General features: G+C 43.8%; 1 protein-coding gene across 5 annotated transcripts in view; it reads right to left on the bottom strand.

The window, feature by feature from the left end:
• Positions 1-22,174, bottom strand: part of FAXC (failed axon connections homolog, metaxin like GST domain containing) — a 74,198-nt gene that overhangs the window by 47,006 nt on the left and 5,018 nt on the right. For all 5 annotated transcript variants that reach the window (XM_069599221.1, XM_069599217.1, XM_069599219.1 and 2 more), the window contains 2 exons: positions 20,469-20,604; positions 9,168-9,364 (listed from right to left, as the gene is read on the bottom strand). In XM_069599221.1, the coding sequence (XP_069455322.1) occupies positions 9,168-9,364; positions 20,469-20,507 (236 nt within the window). In that variant the 5' untranslated portion in view covers positions 20,508-20,604. The remainder of the gene's footprint in view (positions 1-9,167; positions 9,365-20,468; positions 20,605-22,174) is intronic.

Genomic DNA, 22,174 nt, shown 5'->3' with positions numbered 1-22,174 from the left:
ATATACATTTTATGCTTCCTGATATAAAAGGGGTTTTTTTCCAAAAAGAAATTTTTTGCCTTTTTGACAGAATCTCTGGTGGCTCAGATGGTAAACAATCTGCCTGCGATGCAGGAGACCCAGGTTCAATTCTGGGCTGGGAAGATCCCCTGGAGAAGGGAATGGCTACCCACTCCAGTATTCTTGCCTGGAGAATTCTTTGGACAGAGGAGGCTGGTGGGCTATAGTCCGTGGGGTTGCAAAAAGAAGTCAGACACAACTGAGCAACTAACAATTTCACTTTCACGGAATAGTTGTAGCTGTCCATGTTTACTATGAACTATATAAATTATAAATAGTATACAAATGATTCATTCTCCAGAAAGGCAGCTCTCTGCTTCAGTTTGTTCTCCAGGACCCTAGAGTGAATAGAAATACCAAAGGAACTTGGTTGGATCATTCTTCCCAACTAGGTGATGGTTGTGGCAAAAAGTCCAGAAGCTCCTGTGTGATCTGTGTGGACAGCTAAGTGGTTAACAGCTGCTCGTGTGGTGTGCTGGCTGCAATACTCAGGCCTTTGCTGATTTTGTTCTCTGAAGCTGGAGTGATCGCCAGACTGTTTTTATGGTTCATAGTGTTGGTAGATAGAAATTAAAAGGTTTTCTACTGGAGGCTAAGAAAAACATAGCTGTGGGCGTAGAGATAGAAGATATTTTAGCTCTTCCTCACAGTGAGCAATAAAAGCTGTACTGGAGTCATCTCCTGCTGCTGGTTGATACAGCAGTAATGGTCACTTGGAGTGAAAATGGTCGCATCAGAGGAGTGAAAATACTTTTTACAGAGAGAACACAAGGGATGATAGCTAACTGTAGCTACTTTCTATCTCAAGAAAAAGAAACAAAAGCAGAAAATAAGATCCTGATATTTTGACTATTTTATACAGTTCTATTCTTTAAAGTATAAAAATAAGGGGGAAAAAACAGATTTCTCTAATTTTTAAAGTCTTCCTGATTTTCACTGAAAAGTCTCATAACCAATTTCAACATACTGTATTCCACAACTATAACTCTTTTTTAATAGCTTTTTAAAAGGTGCTTACAAATCTCGTTAGAAAGATTTGTGCACCTCTTTTAGTAAGGATCTCAAAATAAAGTATTGAGGAGGCAGGAAATTTTGACTGAAAAGAGGAAAAAGTACACTGCAATGGTAACTAATTAATATGTAGAGAGTCAATAAAACTTCTGATATAAAAGATTTCATTTATTCTCACATGTTTTTTTATAAATGTGCAAATAAAATGCTTTTCTAGTTGTTCTTCTTTTTTATACCTGCAATAATTAGGGTGTCACTTTTCATATTCCACTAATCAGCACTTTGATTCTAGTAATAACTATGCTAGACCTAAATTCACAGTAAAAAGGTCAATTCCATCCTTGATTATTCTGGAAGTCAGTGATCTGAAAATAAAACTAAATTACCCTAAGTTAAGCATGACCAGGTAATAATAGCATCCAGGAAGCATCTAAAGTGTAAAAATGAGGATTGGGATGGGTCTAAACAGATAGATCGGTATGAAAAAGAATTCATTCTTTGTAGGCAAATCACATGAGTTTGATCACAAGCACAACTGATCTAGAAGAATGAGCAGCAGTTCACCAGGTAGAGCAGAGGCAGAGGCGTGTGCATGAAGAGCCCCAGCTGCTCCACGAATGGCAAGAACTTCAGGATGGGCAGGTGGGGCCTGAGATGCCTGACGGAGCCTGGAAGCGCCGAAGCCAGAAGGATGGGCAAGGACTGGGTCAAGATGCGCCTGCTACAAAGGGACTAGAACTTACTGTGAAAGCCAAGTTTAACCACCAAAAGGTTTTAAGCAGATGAGACACATAATCAGATGTGTGGCAAGGTGAGGAAAGGACCGGAAATAGAGAAATGATAGAGGACGCGATCTCCCAGGCTGATGGTTGCAGTGGACGGTAACCAGTCCCCGCACACACGAAGTGGACAGATTTAGGTGATGAAAGATGAGTTAACCTGTTGCATTTGAAAGTTCCATAAAACCTGCAAGGGAGGATCCCGAAGGTTTAGGTGGCAGTGGCGGTGGCAGTTTCAAAGATGCAAGAGGAACTGAGGTTGCCTAAGAAAGTTTCTAGGATACGGAGTGGTTTGGGGGAAGCCTAGTTCAAAGGCAAGTGAGAAGACTAGAGGGCCAGGCTGGAAGGGCCAGCATGGAGAGAAGCAGGGACACCACTCTCTGTGAGATGGAGAAGTAAGGGGCTGCAAGGAGATTCCAAGCTTCCGCCCCATGAACTCGGTCTCCTCTGAGAGCAGGAAGTGAGGTCGTGTGCAGAAGATGAGGGTGCAGCAGTGGGAAGAGAGCCTGAGAAGACGAATGTGTTAGAGGAGCCGTGGGGACAGACGAGGCGGCTGCTGTCTGGGCCACACAGCTGAGCAGGGAAGAGAAACGCACACCATCCCCAGCCCCAGGCTATGGTGTAAGGCTCTCCACCTGCATTAGCAGGTTGGATTCAGGGCACAGGAGAAACACTGGGTTGATTCAGAATGTGGCAGCTGAAAGTAACCTCAAACATTGGCTTTCTTTCCTTCTCTTCCCCACCCTGCTCTCATTTTCCTTCCTCTCTTTCACTCCCTGTGCCCAAAACCGTAGACCAGTACCAGGGAAGAGAAGCAAATGAGGGCCAGGCAGGCTCTTCTATGGCCAAGTCCTGTGAAGTGGGTATAAAATGCAATGTCAATGAAAATGCGCACTTCAAGGGTCCCTAAGTCAATTTCTACAGATCAAAGACATCCCTCACACATGCTGCCATATCCTAACAACCACAAGTCCACACTCTCCCACATGAAAGCTTCCTAAACATCTCCACGTGAAAGGGACTTCCGTACCCACCACTCCACCAAAACCACTCTCGTCCAAGTCAACAGTCCCTTCTTGTTGCAAAGTTCAAATACATTTTCTTTTCATCTTTATCTTCATTGAACTCTTTGCAGCATCCAACACTATCAGTCTCTTTCTTAGAATTCTCTCTTGGCTTACGTCTCTACCACTTTCCTCTCGCTTCGTACATGTTGCCAAGACTTTTATCTTTATCCCTTCTACCTTCTTACACCTCATTTGTGGGGTGACCTATGTTTCACATTCATGATTTCAAAGTGAGGACTCCCAACTCCATATCACAGCCCACGAGACCTCTGTCCTGAGATCCGCAGATACACTGAGGGAGCCTCAGGCACCCAAACCAACATTTCCAAAGCTGGATTCATTCTATTTCTTCCTCGCAAATCTGCCACTCTGCACTGAAACCAGAAAGAATCCTGGGAGGTCCTCTTCACCGCTCCCCACCTCTCCCTCCTGACCGCCGGTCACCGTGCGGCTTTGTCACCAATTCGACTGACACTATCATTCAGGCTGCATCACTGCCCAACCCTGAGGACGGTGGCCTCCTCAAAGGTCTCCCAATGGAGAGACCTTAAGGACTCCTAGAATCCCTTTTCCTCTAGTCAGCCACGAAAAGCTTCCTAAAACACAAATCCCATGGTATCACACTGCTTCTTGGAGTCATGCATTTGCTCCCCATAGCTGCTTCACCTGGCACCTCAGCCTCCCCCATCCTAACCGCCCCCCACCAGCCTGACCCCAAAATGGCACTGCTTCCCCACAGAATTATACATGCCTCCCCAACTGCCTCCTTCTTGCCTCTAAACTTTTGCAGACTGTTGCCCGCTCCGCCTGACATCCTCATCTTACCCTCTCAGCCAATCCCTTCCCCCACCACTTTGACTGGCCCTAGATCCTGTTTGACATCATCTCCTCTGGAAGCCGGAGAAGGCAATGGCACCCCACTCCAGTACTCTTGCCTGGAAACTCCCATGGACGGGGGAGCCTGGTGGGCTGCCATCTATGGGGTCGCACAGAGTCGGACACGACTGAGCGCTTTCACTTTCACTTTTCACTTTCCTGCACTGGAGAAGGAAATGGCAACCCACTCCAGTGTTCTTGCCTGGAGAATCCCAGGGACGGGGGAGCCTGGTAGGCTGCCGTCTCTGGGGTTGCACAGAGTCGGACACGACTGAGGCGACTTAGCAGCCTCCAGAAGCCTGCGTCGCATTGCTCCAGCATGTGCTCTTCAGACTCTCCCCCAGCGCTGCCTGGCTATGCAGGCTGGATGGCGTCCCCGCTTTGAGCCAGGTGAGGACAGGCACCTTGTCTTCCCTGACATCCAGCCTCTAAGGGTCATTCATCCTGGAACTCTGCTGAAAGGATGAACTGCTGACTGAATGAAAAGTTCTGAGCCAGCTGCTGCTGGTGTTTCTAAAGGCTGACAATATTTACGCAGGAAAATGGAAAGAGAGAGGCCTGTGGAGACTGAGGGAGAAGGGCTGCCCCCGTCCTCCTTCTGGGATCTGCCTCTTCACTCTCTGCTGGGAAGAGGCCACTACTCAGGGAACTGTGAATTATAAACCAGAGAGGATGGGGCGGGCCAATTTGGAAACTGGACCAGGCTGAGCAATTAAAATAATTTCTCATTCTGAGAGCCTCTGTCAGGAAGTTGATACTCATTTTGTTTTATATATCACAACGGATATATCTGGTCTTTCCTACAAAATGACATCAGAGAGGTTTTCCCCCCCACTATCGATGATCTTAGAACTGAAGAGTAAACCCTGCTGAAACATTTTTAAAGGAGCTAGGAAGGAAAGAAAAGTAGATCTCTGATGCTTTAATAAAGATATCTCTCATTATAAGCTCCCATGAAGCCTGGGCTGTGGCCGAAATGACTATTAGCACATATGGAAGAAACTGCAAACCTACTGTTTGCTGAATGAATCTTAGCATGTGGCCTTTCCTGCCATAAGAACGCCCTTTTCCTGGTCACACTACTACCTCCTTGCCACCTTTCACCTGTACTCTAGATACTCTAGGGTGTAGGAGCATATGATACGCTTCTGCAATTTCACCACCTTTCACAGTATTAGAAATGCCTCTCTGAACGGGGCCCTCACTGCATCAAAAACTGGGGGGAGGGATACGAAAAAGAAAGGAGAGGGGACTGCTTCAATCGAGTTGTAATCAAGGAGAGAGAGTCTCCTGGCTTTTAGAGGAAATCTCGGGTAAGTCCTCTTATTAAAGCATCCCATCTCTCCCACTCACCAAAAGCCAAACTCAAAATTTTTAAAAATGGGACTTCCTTGGCGGTCCAGTGGTTAAAACTTGACCTTCCAATTCAGGGGGTGCAGGTTTGATCACTGGTCAGGGAACTAAGACACCACATGCCTCGAGAGAGGGATGAAAACAAAACAGAAACAATATTGCAAAAAAATCAATAAAGACTTTAAAAAATAGTCCACATCAAAAAAAAATTAATTATAGCCAACCTAGAAGTGATTTGAATCTTTTGTAAATCCATATTTTTATGGGTGACACTGTTATAACTATAGGGAGTTTGACAATGGTACCCAACACCATTGAGATTAGAAGAGCTTAAGACACTCCTGGTGGTTCAGAAGGTAAAGAATCTGCCCGCAATATGGGAGACCCAGGTTCATTGCCTGGGTTGGGAAGATCCCCTGGAGAAGGAAATGGCAACCCACTCCAGTACTCTTGACTGGAGAATTCCATGAACAGAGGAGCATGGCGGCTACAGTCCATGGGGTCGCAAAGAGTCGGACACAACTGAGCTGCTAACACACACACACACACACACACACACAAACACACACGACACCCAGTAGTGTCCACAAGGGGACAGTATGTCACCTAGAAGCCACTATAGCATCTGTTATCAAAACAATTTCATTCCAGTAATTTGACCTCAAGTCTCTCAGACTTTGCTTTATTCTGGCTTCCCTGCATTTAACTTTAGCATCCAGTGAAATAAAGGGGATAAAAAACCTGTCTTCAACAATAGCATTTATAATGCAAGTGGGATATAATTGTATGGATTTCAAGTACAAGAAAAAACCACTTTATAGCTGAGTGTGCTTTTTGTACAGGCCTAATTCAGAGCTTCAGAATTATATGTTAGATAATGTTTTCATTATATAATGATAGGAGTCTTTGTTTTTCAGAAAATCATATCTCAAGTGGAGTATTTTAAAGTTTCAGACCAAGACAGACATATCTGAAAACTCCAGATAACTGAATCAATTGAGTCAAATAATTAATTCTCCCTCTTACACTTCTGTAAGTATAAACACAACCTTAGAGCTCATCAATGGTCAAAATTCAACAAGCTCTCATGGAAAGCTCATACTTGTAATATTTTCCTACATACTGTGGTCAGTTCCCTATGCCGGCCCTCGGTTTCCACAGGCGTGCACTTTCTTACCATGGATTGCACCGGGTAAAGGGGGTGGGTGTTGGGATTTAGAGCTCTCAAGAAAGGCCATTCAGGATCTCCCCAAAGCAAGAAGTTAGCTAAAGGTTTGGAAACTTAAAGAAACAGAGAAAGTTTGTTTTTCCTTCTGCTACCGAAGACTAAAAGAAATTGGAGGAACTAGGATTTTTTTATTTTTTGAAAGGTCACTGGATATTTGTATCTCAATCAAGACTTGACCTCCCACCTTCACTATTCATTTCTCAAATAAACGCTTGAGGAGACACAAATGAGAAACAGTAGCTAACCCCCAAAAGTAAGCTATTTGTATTTTAATTTAAAACTACTAATTAAGAGCTTTCCTGGTGGCTCAGTGGCAAAGAGTCCACCTGCCAGTGCAGGAGACACAGGTTTGAGTCTTGATCTGGGAAGATTCCACATGCCACAGAGCAATGAAGCCCACGTGCCACATCTATGGAGCCTGTGCTCTGGAGCCTGGGAGCTGCAACTACTGAGCCCTCATGCTGCAACTACTGAGCCCTTGCAACCTAGAGCCCATGTGCCGCAACAAGAGATGCCACCACAATGAGAAGCCCACACACTGTACCTAGAGTAGCCCCCGCTCACAACTAGAGAAAACCCCACACAGCAACGAAGACCCAGCACAGTTACAAAAATTAAAAAAAAATTTAAAGTACTAATTTAAAATTACTATTTTTTAATTAAAAAAGAGAAGAATCTACATATAACCTTTGCAACTTCCCAAGCACTTGGGGGTTTGTGATCTGTAAAATTAAGACTCTCACCCAGTGGAGTACCACCTCCTAAGGCTCCCTCCCAGCCCTCCCCACCACACCCTGCCCCCTCACCACATCAGCAGGAAAAGAAGAGAAGGGAAGAACAGAAGATGAACTTCTATCAGGAAGTAAACATATATAACACATCACTAATACCCAGAGCAAGAAGCACTGACAGCTGGTACTTGGAAATCTTGCTGGATCAAAGTCTTTCTAAGGCAAATATAAATTTCCTGCATGCACACATAGCACACACAGAAATCAAAGAGTGTTGCAAAAGTACCAACTTAACTGTAAGGCTTTCAGCTTTTCAGGCAGCTGAAAAAGTGCTAGCTCTCCATATTAATGGCCCATCCATCAAATGAAGTAGCACTCGTGGGGGCCGGTGGTGGCTCAGCAGGGGAAAGTACAGAGAGCCTGGGTGGCCCTACACTGGTTCTTCATTTTCCTGATCACTGCGAAGCAGGACCTGCAACCCCGGGCGAGCAAGTGAGACGACTCTGTCCCCCAAGGGCTTTTCCCTGAGGCTAAGCGTGTCACCTGCACTCATGCATTTTGTTCCACCCTGCAACCCCTGCACTCTTTGAGAGGGAAGGGCCAGCAGTTCTCCATAAGTATTATAAGGAACAGACCACACTGAGCCTGTGATCTATCCCACACTGATCTGCAGCCCTGCCTTCACTCTGCCTGACTCCCTCCTTCCTCCCAACACCTTCACCTCTGCAGTGAGAAAGAGAAGAAAGTGATGCTTCAGGTCAGTCCTGGAATAAAGTGGGCAAGAACTGAAAGCGGAAAAAGAAAAAGAAAAAAAGGAGAAGGTCACAAAATTCAAGAGACAAGTTTTCCATTTAGAAAGAGCTGAATGTATGAAATAGGAATGTGAAGGCAAAGAACTTTCTACAGTCAACCCCACACTGAGTGTAACTCTCAGTGGAAGAGGTGAAAGCTATTCAGTGAGCAATGACCTAGTAGTAACAATTAATGCCCAAAAAAGTGGACTCAGCAATTCTTTATTAAATCTTTAGAACAAGATGAAGTGCAGAAATCAGGGAAAAAATATTTATTACCTATTGGAGTGTACAGAAAGGCTAAAACTCTAGAAGATAAATGGAAAAAAACACAAACCCACATTTCAATGAAATTGTAAAGCAAGAAGAACCAAGTCTGCCTAACTCACGCAATGTCACAGGAGCATACCACCTGCAAAACAGGGGCACCTAACCCACACGGGGTCTGCAATGCTTCAAACTCAGGAAATAGGAAGTCAGCCAATCAGGGCAAAGTATAAGCTAGGAGTCAGCCAATCAGGGCAAAGTACAAGCTAGGAGTCAGCCAATTAGGACAAAGTACAAGCCAGGAGTAAGCCAATCAAGGCAAAGGTACTCAGAAACAGTAGTAAGCTTTACTTCTGGATCATTGAGAAGTTCTTGTCATACAGGGAAAACTGACAATACTCTGCCAAAGCTTGCATAATTTATTTCACCTGAGACTTCTATCTGCCTTAGTGTTCTGTTCCCTCCTCTGAGTATCTGATGAAACATTAACTCAGCAGTTTGTATTTGTAAAAAGCCCAGTCTATCGCCCTCATTTCAGTGACCTAGATTGCGGGTAAGGAGCTATATAGCCCATGGGCTAAGAAGTTTTCATATTTGTAAATGGTTGAGGGGGACAAAAATCAAAAGAACAGTATTTTATATTAAATGAAATTAAATGTCAGTGCTTTTGTTGTTTTATTTAAACACAGTGATGCTTATTCATGTGTGTATCATCTATGGCTGCTTTTGCGCTAAAACCGCAGAATTAAGTAGTTGCCACAGACAAATGTAGTTCAAACAGCCTAACATATGTACTAGCTGGGCCTCAGCAGAAAATGTCAATTCTGCTCTAGATACCTAGAGACTTAACAGTCACAGTTTTGACCCCTAAGTCGGTCAGAACGCAGAACACTTTGGGAAAGGCGCAGCAGTGGGGGAGGGGGAGCTGAAACGTGAAACAATTGGCTTGCTTCACATGATGGGGACGTGCCCTGGACACCCACCCAGGCCCCTGGGGCACTCACCAGTAGAAATGCTCCTCCACCATCTTAGTCACTGCCCTGGAGATGGCTCTTTCATGAGGACCAAGGTTTTTGTTTAAATTCACTCCAAGTTTCTCTTCCAGAAAGTCAATTATGAATTCTGTCCCGGAAACTTTTTCATGATTATATTCAATCCAAGGCATTTTCCCTTGAGCAGAGAGTTTTCCACCAAAATAATTCTAAGCAGAGTAAATCGTAAAGAGAAAAGCAAAGTTTTATTTAAACTTCACTGTATGGTTAACAGAAACAAACATTGCAACAGTATATTTGATAGTGTCTGCACTATTCAAGTGAATGAAATCAGCATAAAAACTCTTAAGGGGATAGACAGTTAATCTGGGGAAAAAAAGGTTTATCTCACATGAAAATATTACTTTACTCCGGTACATTTTATCATGGGTTCTGGCTTGTGTGTGCTTAGTCGTTCAGTTGTGTCCAACTCTTTGCGACCCTATGGACTGTAGCCTGCCGGGTCCTCTGTCCCTGGTGATTCTCCAGGCCAGAATACTGAAGTGGGTTGCCATGCCCTTCTTCAGGAGATCTTCCCAACCCAGGGATTGAGCCCAGGTCTCCCACATTGCGGGCAGATTCTTTACCATCTGAGCCACCAGGGAAGCCCTTACTGTTCTGGCTTACTGGTTTGTTTGTTGTTTTTTTTTGTTTTTTGTTTTTTTTTTTTAAAAAGAGCAGAAAGGAAGGTGAGAGCTGAAATGATCTTCATCCTGGTCAGAGTCAGTCTAATTATAATGTATGAACAATCCAAAAACACAGAAACTGAAAATAAACCATAAGGAGGCATATACTGATTGGGCTACTGATCAGAAACCTCACTTGGAACAGTACCTTGCACTTGAAAATGCTTATCGTAATACCACTATATTGCAAACAAGTGGTCCCAGAAATTACAACAGTGGGATATAACAAAGTGTGCCCAACAGACTCAATTCCAGTGCCTATGAAAATGCAGATTCCTAGGCCCACACCCAGATCACTGAGTTAGAATCCTGGGAAAGGTGGCCAGAAATCTGTACATTTGACAACCTCCCTTTGATTCATACTCACACTAGAAGTCTGTGGTGTCTCAGGGGAGATTCTGATCCCAAAACGGGGTTGGTGGGAGGTGGGGGTGGAGTCACAGACTTTATAAGCATTGAGAATGACAGGGTAACATCTTCCAATCCCTGTATAAAAAGATCTTAACTACACTGATGGAGCGGATTCTGTGATAATGATTGTATTTATTCAATTGCTTTTCTCAATAAATTTGGACTGTGTGAATCTCAAAGTTGATTTTTAAATCTGAATCCAGTTTTGGGTGGTCTACACAGCTTAATCAGAGTATTACAAACTTCTCATACTACATACAAGTCAATAGTTTGGATACTATAGACTAGTAGCCAAATGTTAGTTCCTGTGCAGGAAACTGAACTCTCAGACATTGCTGATGGGAATGTAAAATAGCACAACCATTTTGAAACCATTTGTTAATTTCTTAAAAGGTTAAGTACACACCTGTCACTCAATCCAATCATTTCACTCCTAGGTGTTTACCTAAGAGAAAAGAAAGCATATGTCCATGCAAAGACTTGTACATATGCTTTCTCATGGCGGGGGGTGTGTGTGTGTGTGTCTGCGTGTGCATGCGCGTTCACTTGCTCAGTCTGTGTCTGACTCTTTGTGACCACATGGACTGCAGCCCACCAGGCTTCTCTGTCCATGGAATTTTCCAGCAAGAATACTGAATCGCGTTGCCACTTCCTACTCCAGGAAACAGGAGACAACATTTTAGAGATACTATGAAAATATCTAAAGATTAGATGAATTCAAAAAATATTTTTAAAAAGAAACACAAAAGTAACCAGCAAAACTAAGTGTGAGATGACAGTAATCTTTTTTCCATGAATTTCAATTTTTCTGAATGTTATATTTCTTTTAAAATAAATCTATATAATTTTTAAATAATACTTAATATTCTTTAACTTCCTTTTACATATTAAAGAACACCTGGTCTAATTTTATTTAGGCAATTGGAGTCTAAGAATTGATGCTATTGAACTGTGATGTTGGAGAAGACTCTTGAGAGTCCCTTGGACTGCAAGGAGATCCAACCAGTCCATCCTAAAGGAGACCAGTCCTGGGTGTTCACTGGAAGGACTGATGCTGAAGCTGAAACTCCAATACTTTGGCCACCTCATGCGAAGAGTTGACTCATTGGAAAAGACTCTGATGCTGGGAGGGATTGGGGGAAGGAGGAGAAGGGGACAACAGAGGATGAGATGGCTGGATGGCATCGCCAATTCGATAGACGTGAGTCTGAGTGAACTCTGGGAGTTGGTGATGGACAGGGAGGCCTGGTGTACTGCAATTCATGGGGTTGCAAAGAGTCAGACGCGACTGAGTGATTGAACTGAACTGGAGTCTGACTGGCCCACCAACAATAGTTTCTGAAAGTAATTTTCAGAAGAATGATGAAGAGGTAAATCCTCTTTATCTTTGCAAAGCTGATGTTTCCCCCTGCAAGTCTGCCCTAGATGAGATTAATGCATCTACACTTACGCTACATTATTAGCACAGCAGTGAAAGGCACAGGCTTTGGGTTTAAAACTCTGGTGCCCTCATTCAGTCCTCATTTGTGTGACCTTGGACCTCCCTGGTCTCCCTTAATCCCCTTGGATTCATCTATATATAATTGGGATAATATGCTATGCCACGCTAAATCACTTCAGTAGTGTCTGACTCTTTGCAACCCTATGGACTGTAGCTCACCAGGCTCCTCTGTCCATGGGATTCTCCAGGCAAGAACACTAGAGTGGGTTGCCATGCCCTCCTCCAGGGGATCTTCCCAACCCAGGAATCGATCCATGTCTCTTATGTCTCCTGCATTAGTAGGCAGGTTCTTTAACACTAGTGCCACCTGGGAAGCCCATTAGGATAATAGCAGTAGCTAAAATTAAATTAGAAAATGCACACAATGTGTTTGACAGAGTGCCTTTATCAGAAGTATTAACATCACCATCCCCATTTCAAAATGGATAACTTGCAACCTTCAGAGAAATCCCAACCTTGGAACTTTGACGTGCTACACTGGCCACAGTGCCCCCAACTTTTCAGTTAAATTTATATCCATTACATTCACAGCACCTCTGGAACCATCTTGAAAGGTCCCCTACTGGGTAAATTTGAGCTAAATTTGAGCACCTTTTATGGATTACATAACACGTTGAAAAAAAATTCATGCATCCATTATTGTGAATAAGAAATAAATGCATTAGTCTCTGCCCTTGGTTCCCAGCACAGAGCTCCTAAAATCCTTATAAATTCCTAAGTGTTCAGAGCATGAGGAAAACCTTTTGTTCTGAGGAGGTGACTCTGAGTGGGCTCCTGGATAAACTGGTCACCAGAAAGACCAAGTCACAGTTAGAAGCTTAGCATTTTCAACCTCCTCCCCCATCCTCCAGAAAGCAGAGAGGGGTTGGACATGGAGTTATACTTCCCAGGTGGCACTAGTGATAAAGAACCCACCTGCCAATGCAGGAGATGTTAAGAGATGCGGGTTCAATCCTGGGTCAGAAAGATCCCCTGGAGGAGGGCATGGCAACCCACTCCAGTATTCTTGCCTGGAGAATCCCATGGACAGAGGAGCCTGGTGGGCTACGGGCCACAGGGTCATAGGGTCATACGGGCCACAGGGTCACAGAGTCAGACATGACTGAAATGACTTAGCACACATGCACACACTACTTGAGGAAGCCTCCACAAAATCCCCTAAGTATGGGGCTTGAAGAGCCTCCAGGCCAGTGAACACATCCACACTGGGAGGGTGAAACTCCCAAATACGCAAGAACAGATGTTCCTACTCAGGACCCTCCCACACGTCCCTCTTCATTTAGCATTCATCTGTATCCTTTATCAAATACTTCAGTAAGCTGGTAAACGTAAGTGCTTCCCTGAGTCCTGTGGGCTGCTCTAGCCTAGTAATCAAACCTAAGGAGGGGTCATTAGAACCTGTGATCTACAGTCGGTTGGTCAGAAGCACAGGCGACAATCTGGGCTTGCGACTTGCATCTAAAGCAGGGGCAGTCTTGTGGGACTTCACCCAGGGAATCTGATGCTGCCTCTGGGTAGCGTCAGGACTGAACCAAAGTGTAGGTTGTCCAGCTGAAGGCAGGGTCGACAGAGGATGAGACAGTTGGATGGCATTACCAACTCAATGGGCATGAGTTTGAGCAAGCTCCAGAAGATGGTGATGGACAGGGAAGCGTCGCATGTTGCAGTCCATGGGGTCGCAAAGTTGCAAAGAGTCAGACACGACTGAGTGACTGAATAACAACGTCCAGCTGGTGTCAGAGAGGACTGACTGCTGTGGGCCTCATGTTTGACCAGAAGTGTCAGAAATGAAGTGTTTCATGTGAGTCGCAAAGGAGACTCATGGGGAGAAACACACAGTAGGGAGGGACTGGTCTCCCCTACACAGAAAGGAAAAATCTGAGTACTTCCCTTTATAACTACACACTATAGTTTTGTAGAAGAATGTCCTTCTGTTTTGAAGATGTACCCTAAAGTTTGGAGGGGTGAAGTGTTGAGATTCTTACAGCTTATGTTCAAATGTTGCATTAAAAATTTTTTTCATAAAGGTATACATAAAAAGAAGTAAAGGAAAGAAGGCAACATGGTAACAATTGGTGAGTCTAGGGGAAGGGCATATGGATATTCACATACTATTCTTTTAACTTGTCTGTAGCTCCGAAAATTTCCAAAACAAAAAGATAGTGGGGTGGTATAGGGCAGGAGGGTGGTGTACAAACAAAAACAGCAAATAGAACATCAGAAGTTAGGGCTAAGAACCAGAGCAGAGAGTTTCAAAAAGAGCCATTTCCTTCTCTTTTCTTTGTCAGATTTAAAAAGAATGATTGTGTGAAATACATGCTTCTTATACAATCAGTTACGGCAAATGATGCAGGTATCTTTATGTGAAAGTCACTCAGTCGTGTCCAACTCTTTGTGACCCCGTGGACTGTAGCCCACCAGGCTCTTCTGTCCATGGGATTCTCCAGCCAGAATACTGAAGTGGGCAATGATTCCCTTCTCCAGGGGCTCTTCCCGACCCAGAGATCAAACTCAGGTCTCCCTCATTGCAGGCAGACTCTTTACCATCTGAGCCACTAGGGAAGCCCTTTATGTGCTGCTGCTAAGTCACTTCAGTCGTGTCCGACTCTGTGCGACCCCACAGATGGCAGCCCACCAGGCTCCCCTGTCCCTGGGATTCTCCAGGCAAGAACACTGGAGTGGGTTGCCATTTCCTTCTCCAATGCATGAAAGTGAAAAGTGAAAGTGAAGTCGCTCAGTCGTGTCCGACTCTTAGTAACCCCATGGACTGCAGGCCTACCAGGCTCCTCCGTCCATGGGATTTTTCCAGGCAAGAGTACTGGATTGGGGTGCCTTCACCTTCTCCAGCCCTTTATGTATGTATGTCTAAAAACAAGTATGGAAAGATGCTCAGAAGTATTTGTGATGACAATCTCCAGCTAGTAAGATATCATCGATTTTCATTTTCCACTGACACTTTGTTGAAATTGTTAAAATTCCTATAAGGGCCATATCCTCCAAATGTAATCAGGAAAACAAATGGTAAACTGTTTTCATTTTGGGAAAAAAAAAAACACCATATCTGCAGGAGCAACTTCATTTTCACTTTTCACTTTCATGCATTGGAGAAGGAAATGGCAACCCACTCCAGTGTTCTTGCCTGGAGAATCCCAAGGACGGGGGAGCCTGGTAGGCTACCGTCTATGGGGTTGCACAGAGTTGGACATAACTGAAGCGACTTAGCAGCAGCAGCAGCAGGACCTCCTTACATCTTTTTGGTAACTTCCTATGAATCTATAATTATAACAAAATGAAGTTTTAAAAGTTCATCTGCCAATATTTATATTCTTATTTTAAAAAGCTAACAACTGCAACTAATACATCAGGCTTTTTAAGAAAACCCTTGTGAGTTCCTACTAATGGTCATCAAATATTTATCCCTGTCTCATTTTGATTAAAAAATAAAAAAAGCTTCAAATATAAAGTCATGCTCTTAGGAACATGACATTTTAATCTTTTTTTAAAAGGCACAGGGCAAAGAAGGGGCAGAGGGTAGTGCTCCCTGGGTTGATGACAAAATACCTATCTACTGATCCTCCAAGCAGAGAGCCCAAATAGTACTTCCCAGGCATCACCAGCAACAACACAAACCCTCACTGAGGACGCACAAGGTCTCAAAGGATCCCCACCCTCACCCCTGAGACGGGATCAGAGCATCCCTTTCTAAATCATAAAACCATCTTCCTGTTACCTACCCCAATGAACACCCATTTCATTTATTTTCCATAGGGACCTCACAGAAGAAACACTCCAATATCACTCCTTTCATAAAAAATATAACTTCACAGGAAATAATAATTTTAGAAGGGGTAAGCAGTCCCCCTCTTGAAGGTTTCTCTAGGCTTCAGAGCGAGGCGTGTGTCCAGCTGCTCCAGCTATACTAACGAAAAGCAGAAGCCTGAAACACGATGAGAGGGGGTTAGGCTGCTGCTAGAGCACTTAGACAGAGAAGGCAATGGCACCCCACTCCAGTACTCTCGCCTGGAAAATCCCAGGGACGGGGGAGCCTGGTGGGCTACAGTCCATGGGGTCGCACAGAGTCGGACACGACTGAGCAACTTCACTTTCACTTTCATGCACTGGAGAAGGAAATGGCAACCCATCCAGTGTTCTTGCCTGGAGAATTCCAAGGATGGGGGAGCCTGGTGGGCTGCCATCTATGGGGTCACACAGAGTCGGACACAACCGAAGCGACTTAGCAGCAGCACCAGCAGCAGAGCACTTAGAGCTTGACGGCTTGAAGGCAAGTAAGGAAAGGGCAGGGCTTCCCTGGTGGTCCAGTGCTTAAGAATCCTCCTGCCAATGCAAGGGACACAGATTTGATCCAGGAAGATCCCACATGCCATGAAGCAATGAAGCCCACGCCCCACAGCTCCTGAGCCTGCTCCCTAGAGCCCAGGAGCCACAACAAGAGAAAACCCATGTACAGCAGTGAAGACCCAGTGCATGCAAAAATAAATTTTTTTTTTAGATGGTATCATCTACATTCTTTCTTTTAAAAGAAAAGTATTAGTGTCCAACACTTTGTGATCCCATAGACTGTAGCCCACCACGCTCTTCTGTCCATGGGATTCTCCAGGGAAGAATACTGGAGTGGGTTGCCATTCCCTTCTCTGAGAGATCTTCCCGACCCAGGGATCAAACCCAGGTCTCCTGCATCGCAGGCAGATTCTTTACTGTCTGAGCCACAGGGGAAGGAAAAGGTAACACAGCATGGCAGCTGCCACACCACTGCCCACAGGATGACTTCATCAAGGATGGGGGGCACAGGAAATCTAGAAAGCCAGGAGAGGCCACAGAGCAGAAAACTCAGGTTCAGACCCTCATGCCAGAAGCGGTCACAGCTAAACGCAGTGATGTGGTGGGGAGTGATGAGGGACCAGTGGCAAGCGGTCACAGCTAAACGGCCGCTAGGGAGCAGTCTCTCCCTCCAATGTGAGTCCCTCAGTGACACACACCTTCAAGCACTGACTGTCCACACCGAGCTGAACAAGGGTCTTTCAAATCCAATTGAACAATGATTCAAGCCTTGTGGAGTCTTTTGCTATTTTCTCCTCCATTGCTGGCTTCCAAAATCCTGAATAATCTCCCTGCCTCTCTGTCCAGACTCACCCCTTGCATTCCAGTTCCACTCACAAAGACCCTCTGTGAGTCTAAGACCTGGATCACCTTCAGTTCAGTTGCTCAGTTGTGTCCGACTCTGTGACCCCATGGACTGCAGCATGCCAGGCTTCCTTGTCCATCATCAACTCCCAGAGCTTGCTCAAACTCATCGACTTGGTAATGCCATCCAACCATCTCATCCTCTGCCATCCCCTTCTCCTCCTGCCTTCAATCTTTTCCAGCATCTTCTGCTCTCCCAGATCTCCCAGCCTGAAATCCACGTTCAGTGTCATATTCCCAGAGGACCAGTGACCAAACTGAGCATGTCATTCAACTCTCCCAGCCCTGCCTTAGGAAGATCAGTGCCACACCCTGCCACCCCACATGCCTTCTCTGTAGAGAAACCAGCTCAGAAAGCACAGGCCACTGGGAGGTAGGACTTGGAGGGATAATATCATTAGCAGGGCAACCAAAAGCTTGGCTAGGTGAGGGACTTCCCTCTCTAACCTCCCAGCTGCTCTGCTTCCTGCTAAGAAGACCACCCCTCCCAATGCTGCTACTATGTAAGAGCTTAAAGTTGAACCTTGATCATCTGAGGAAATGCAGCAAACTGGAGGAATCACAGTGGTGTGGGGATGCCTGGGGCTCACCTCCCTACTTTACTTAAATTCCTTCAGAGGCACACAGCCTGCATCTTAAGCTTTAGACCTTTCCCAGTACAAAGTCCTGGGCAGGGAAGCTAACATCCCTGGAAAGAGGAGATCTCAAACCAAATTAACTGGACATCTAAGGGCACAGTAACTAAGAGAAGGGTAGCACACTGAATATACACAATGTAAGGCAGAATGACTGGGAAATACCAATTTAATCTAATTAATGAGCATAAGAAATATCCTCCAAGGGATGAAGGAAGGGATTGTAATACAAACCAAGGGCAAATAGTAAGAAGAAAAATGCAAAGTTGAACACAATAGATGAGATAAATAGTAGGATGGTTACAAGAAGAGAACAAAGGGATGCAATGGAAGCTCAGAGAAGTGAATTCTCCAAGGAGGAAGAGGAAAAGAATAAAGGATAAAGGATAGGTTCAGAGAAACAGAAAATAAAAGCCGAGATTCCAGGATCCAGATTCCAGAATAATCAGGAACAGGAAAGAAGAAGGGGAAACAAACAAACAAAAAAGAAAAAGAAATATGTGAAGAACATAGATAGTTTCTCAGAATTAAAAAGAGATTAAAGACTTCAGATGAAAAGCATTTATAAAGGACCAAAAAAATACATAAAAATCCATACCAAGTCAGAGTATGATGATAGTTAAGAATGTTGAGATTAAGGATTTCCCTGATGGTCCAGTGGCTAAGACTCCATGTTCCCAACACAGGTGGTTGGGATTCAACCACTGGTCAGGGAACTAGATCCCACATGCCTCAACTAAAAGATCTCGTCTGCCACAATTAAGACATGGTGCAGCCAAATAAATAGATACTAAAAAAAAAAAGAGTCGAGCATAAATGCAAATTCTAAAAACTTCCAAAGAGAAAGAAAAAGAACCAGATGAACATCAGACTTATCAGCAGCAACATTACTGCAAAAAGACAACGGAGTAATATTTTTAAGGCACCGAAGGAAAAAAACTTTGGACAAAGACGTATCAAAGTGCAGCATAATAAAGATGTTCTGGGGCATGCAAATCCACTGAAGGTTTGCCCCATAAAGGCTCACTCAAAATATTCATCAAAGAAGTACTTGTAGAAAAACATAAATAAATCTTGTAGGATAAGACATATGGGAAATAAGGCTAGTCAACTAACTTGGTAAGTTTTCTTAGCCAAAAAAAGGACTATAAAAAGAGAAAGGATTTCCAGAATTCCATAATTAACACATGAGGTAATAGCAACACACCTGGAATGAGGCTGAAAAGAAAGAGACGCAAGACTAACATGAACCTACTAACAGACTTGTATCATTAGAGGGCAAACACAGATTCTGACATGTATAAGAAGTGAGTAGGGATAAATAAACACGAATTTGGATCTTAAGAGCAATTGCTATAAGAACAAAAATAGGATTTATTTTAAATGACAAGAAAAAAATTTATCTATTAGACAGCAGGAAATGAAAAAAAAAGTAGAGGGAGGAGAAAAATATTAAATAAGATGTTAGATATATGTCCTAATAAAATAATCATTACAAGAAAAAATGGATTAAACTCACCAATTAAGGACTCTCCAATTGATTATAACTAATACATTGCCTACAAGAGACAAATACAAAAAAAAAAAAAATAGAGAAAGAGGATGAAGAAAGATATTCCAGGCAAATAAGCTGGAGATTCAATCTGAATATCTGATAATACATAATTCAAGGTTAAAAAATTCATAAGGCACAGAGATGGGTGCTATATACCAGAAAAAGAAATAAAACAGTAAAAGATGTAATCTTTCATATCATATGGCCCTAAACAATATAACCTTGAATATATACATACTCTTATCTAAAGGCGGAATAGACAGAATGACAAGAAAGAGACAAATCAAAACATATACTTGAATATTTTAACTCAGTCCTTCCAGAAACTGCTAGAGGAGGCAGACAAAAAATAAACAGATATAACAGTTCTAAATGATATACTAAACATGCTCAGAGAAGTATATAAAAAGAGCTCTACTCTCAGAGAATGTCTTTATTCTCAACATTTATAACAAGTAGCCATATACTAAGCTAAAGTGTCAGTTAATTCCAAGGAATTAATATCACAAAGACTACCTGCTTTGACCATAAAATTAAAAAACATAACAAAATCAAAGCTTGTTTTTTTTAAATGCCTATGGCTAGAAATTAAGTGAAAAAGAAAAACATAAGGGAAACTTTTAAAAAAATATGACTGAACAACAATGAAAACACAACCTGTCAAATTTGTGAGACAGTTCCAGCCTTACTCAGAAAAAAATGTATATTTTCAATGCATTCATTCTTCAGCTCCCTCTCTAAGGCTGAAATGAGCAAGTGTTTCGCTGACAGTCACCCAAACAGAATGCGAAAAGTTCTGGGGGGAAATCTCACAAAATCTACAAATATTTCCTTGGTGGCCTGCTGGATCCTCTGCCCCCAAGATTCATGAGAAATAAATACAATTTTTCCAATAAATAGAAACCTAAAGGAAAGAACCATGTCAGGCTCACCTTTATTTATAGCTGCCCAGAAGGCCTATCCACACTATTAACCAAAGAATACTCTTTTGTCAGGAGAAAAATAACATGGTCCCTGCCTGAAACCTATGAAAAATCCAGACTCTTCTTGATTTAATGAGATCACTCATTAAACTGGATATAAAAATCAAAAGACTGGAACTAAGGTTCCTGAGCATCTACTAAGAACTGGGCACCGCTGCTTTCATACCCCTTCCTCTGGCACCAAGAGGGAACCCTTCCCCCACTGTGAGAGTAAGTACTTCCCCTCCCCCCATCACCCACCACCTTGCCTTGCCAGCCAATACTGCTGCCACGAGGATAAAACATATTTGCACACAAGTACCTGATAGGGTAAGTCAGCCATCCTTAAATAAGTTTCCATTTTCAAACAGAAAGGAGATAAACTGGGGACACCATTGTTAGGTCTTGCAAACTGATGCAAAATAATAGCATCTTTGGAGTCAATCTCTTGCTGTTTCCTGTCAAAACCAAAACAGAAAAAAAGAACAATCCGTGTGTTATACATGCGGTTCCCTTAGTTCCTCAGAGGTCCCTGCTAGGCTGCAGCTCTTCCAGGAATAAATACATGTGTTTGTCACAGGGCCTTACCTCACTCAGAAGCACTTTGAGGGGGAAAGCTTGGTCAAAACACAAGAGAACCTCACAAAGTCTGCTGTTACCATGATGGCACAGGCTCACGGCACGGGCTCAGGGGAGTAACTATATGTCACTCTCTCTCTAGCACCTGTAACCTATGGTCAGGAGGTGCACTTTCTGGGATAGGTCCACCTCTTCTCCACTGGGCTGCATCTACCTGCCAGGGACAAGCTGGATGGATTAAAAAAGGTATTCTGTGCTTACTGTGCATCAGGCATCGTTCTAAGGGCCTCTCAGGGATTATCTCATCTAATCTTCACAATAACCTTATGAGGTCGGTACTATTATTATCTACGTTTTGTAGATGTGGAAACTGAGGCACAGGAGATAAACCTACCCAAAGTCCCATTGCTAGTAAATTGCAGACCCTGGATTAAACCGTGTAGTCAGAACCTACGTTCTCGACTATGAGTCTGTTCCTTGAAGCAGTCTCTTCACCCACAGGACCTCAGAGGAACAGTGCAGATCTGCTCTGCCACGACTCAAGTCTGCAGGGAACCTGAGACTCGACTCTGCTGATCCCTCTTCCAAACCATTAGTGCCCTCCCCTGGCCTTTCACCCGCGGCGCCCAGGAACCCACCCTCTGGTTGCTCTCTCCTCCTCTCTCCCTTCAAGGCTCCACACTTTCACCACACAGCATATACCCCCGAACCTCTGCCTTTTCCCTTTCTTCTTTCTCAGCCACACACCTCTTTTCCTTTGGCTACTTCTCTGGGTGATGAGGACCTCCTCAGCACAGCTTTTCAACAGCCGCCATGTAGCAGAAGGAATGCTGGACTCTACTTCTGGACACGTGGGGTCAAGTGCGAGCCCTGCTTCCTGCCAGCTAGCTATGTCGCCTGAGACCTCGTCTACACTCTCAGATGCAAAATGAGGACCATACCCATTCTGCCTCCTTTATCGCGAGGACTAAATAAGACAATATCTGTAAACCTTTGGTGGCTACCAAACACTCTGAACCAGCCGTGGACTTCATTCTCATTCAAAGAGGTATGGTCTTATCCCCTTCAGGAACAAAATCTCATTCCACACAGCGCAGCTCATATACCATATTCGGGAACTTCTGCAACCTCCCTGTTTCACTCTACCCAACCATTTCTGAGTCAGATAAACCTCACTCTTCCCCCTTAGCATTCCCTGAGCCTCTGGTTCTCTCACATTGTTCCCAGTTTAATCCCACACATCCTTCTCCCGAAGCAAGCAAGGGCAGGTTCTTCACAAGGATGCCCATTTCCTGCAGAATCTCCAGGAAAACAAACTCTCTTGGAGAAGTTTACCATGTGAGTGTCATTCCTGCTTAAAGAGTTAAAAACGACTCATTTTGAAAATACTGGTCAAAAGAATAAAAATATTTGCTGCCTCTTGACAATACTTGCTATAAAACAAACTTT

This window comes from Ovis canadensis, chromosome 8, assembly GCF_042477335.2.
Source record: "Ovis canadensis isolate MfBH-ARS-UI-01 breed Bighorn chromosome 8, ARS-UI_OviCan_v2, whole genome shotgun sequence".
In the NCBI taxonomy this organism is placed as follows: Eukaryota; Metazoa; Chordata; class Mammalia; order Artiodactyla; family Bovidae; genus Ovis; species Ovis canadensis.
This window is presented reverse-complemented; position numbering and strand designations above follow the sequence as displayed.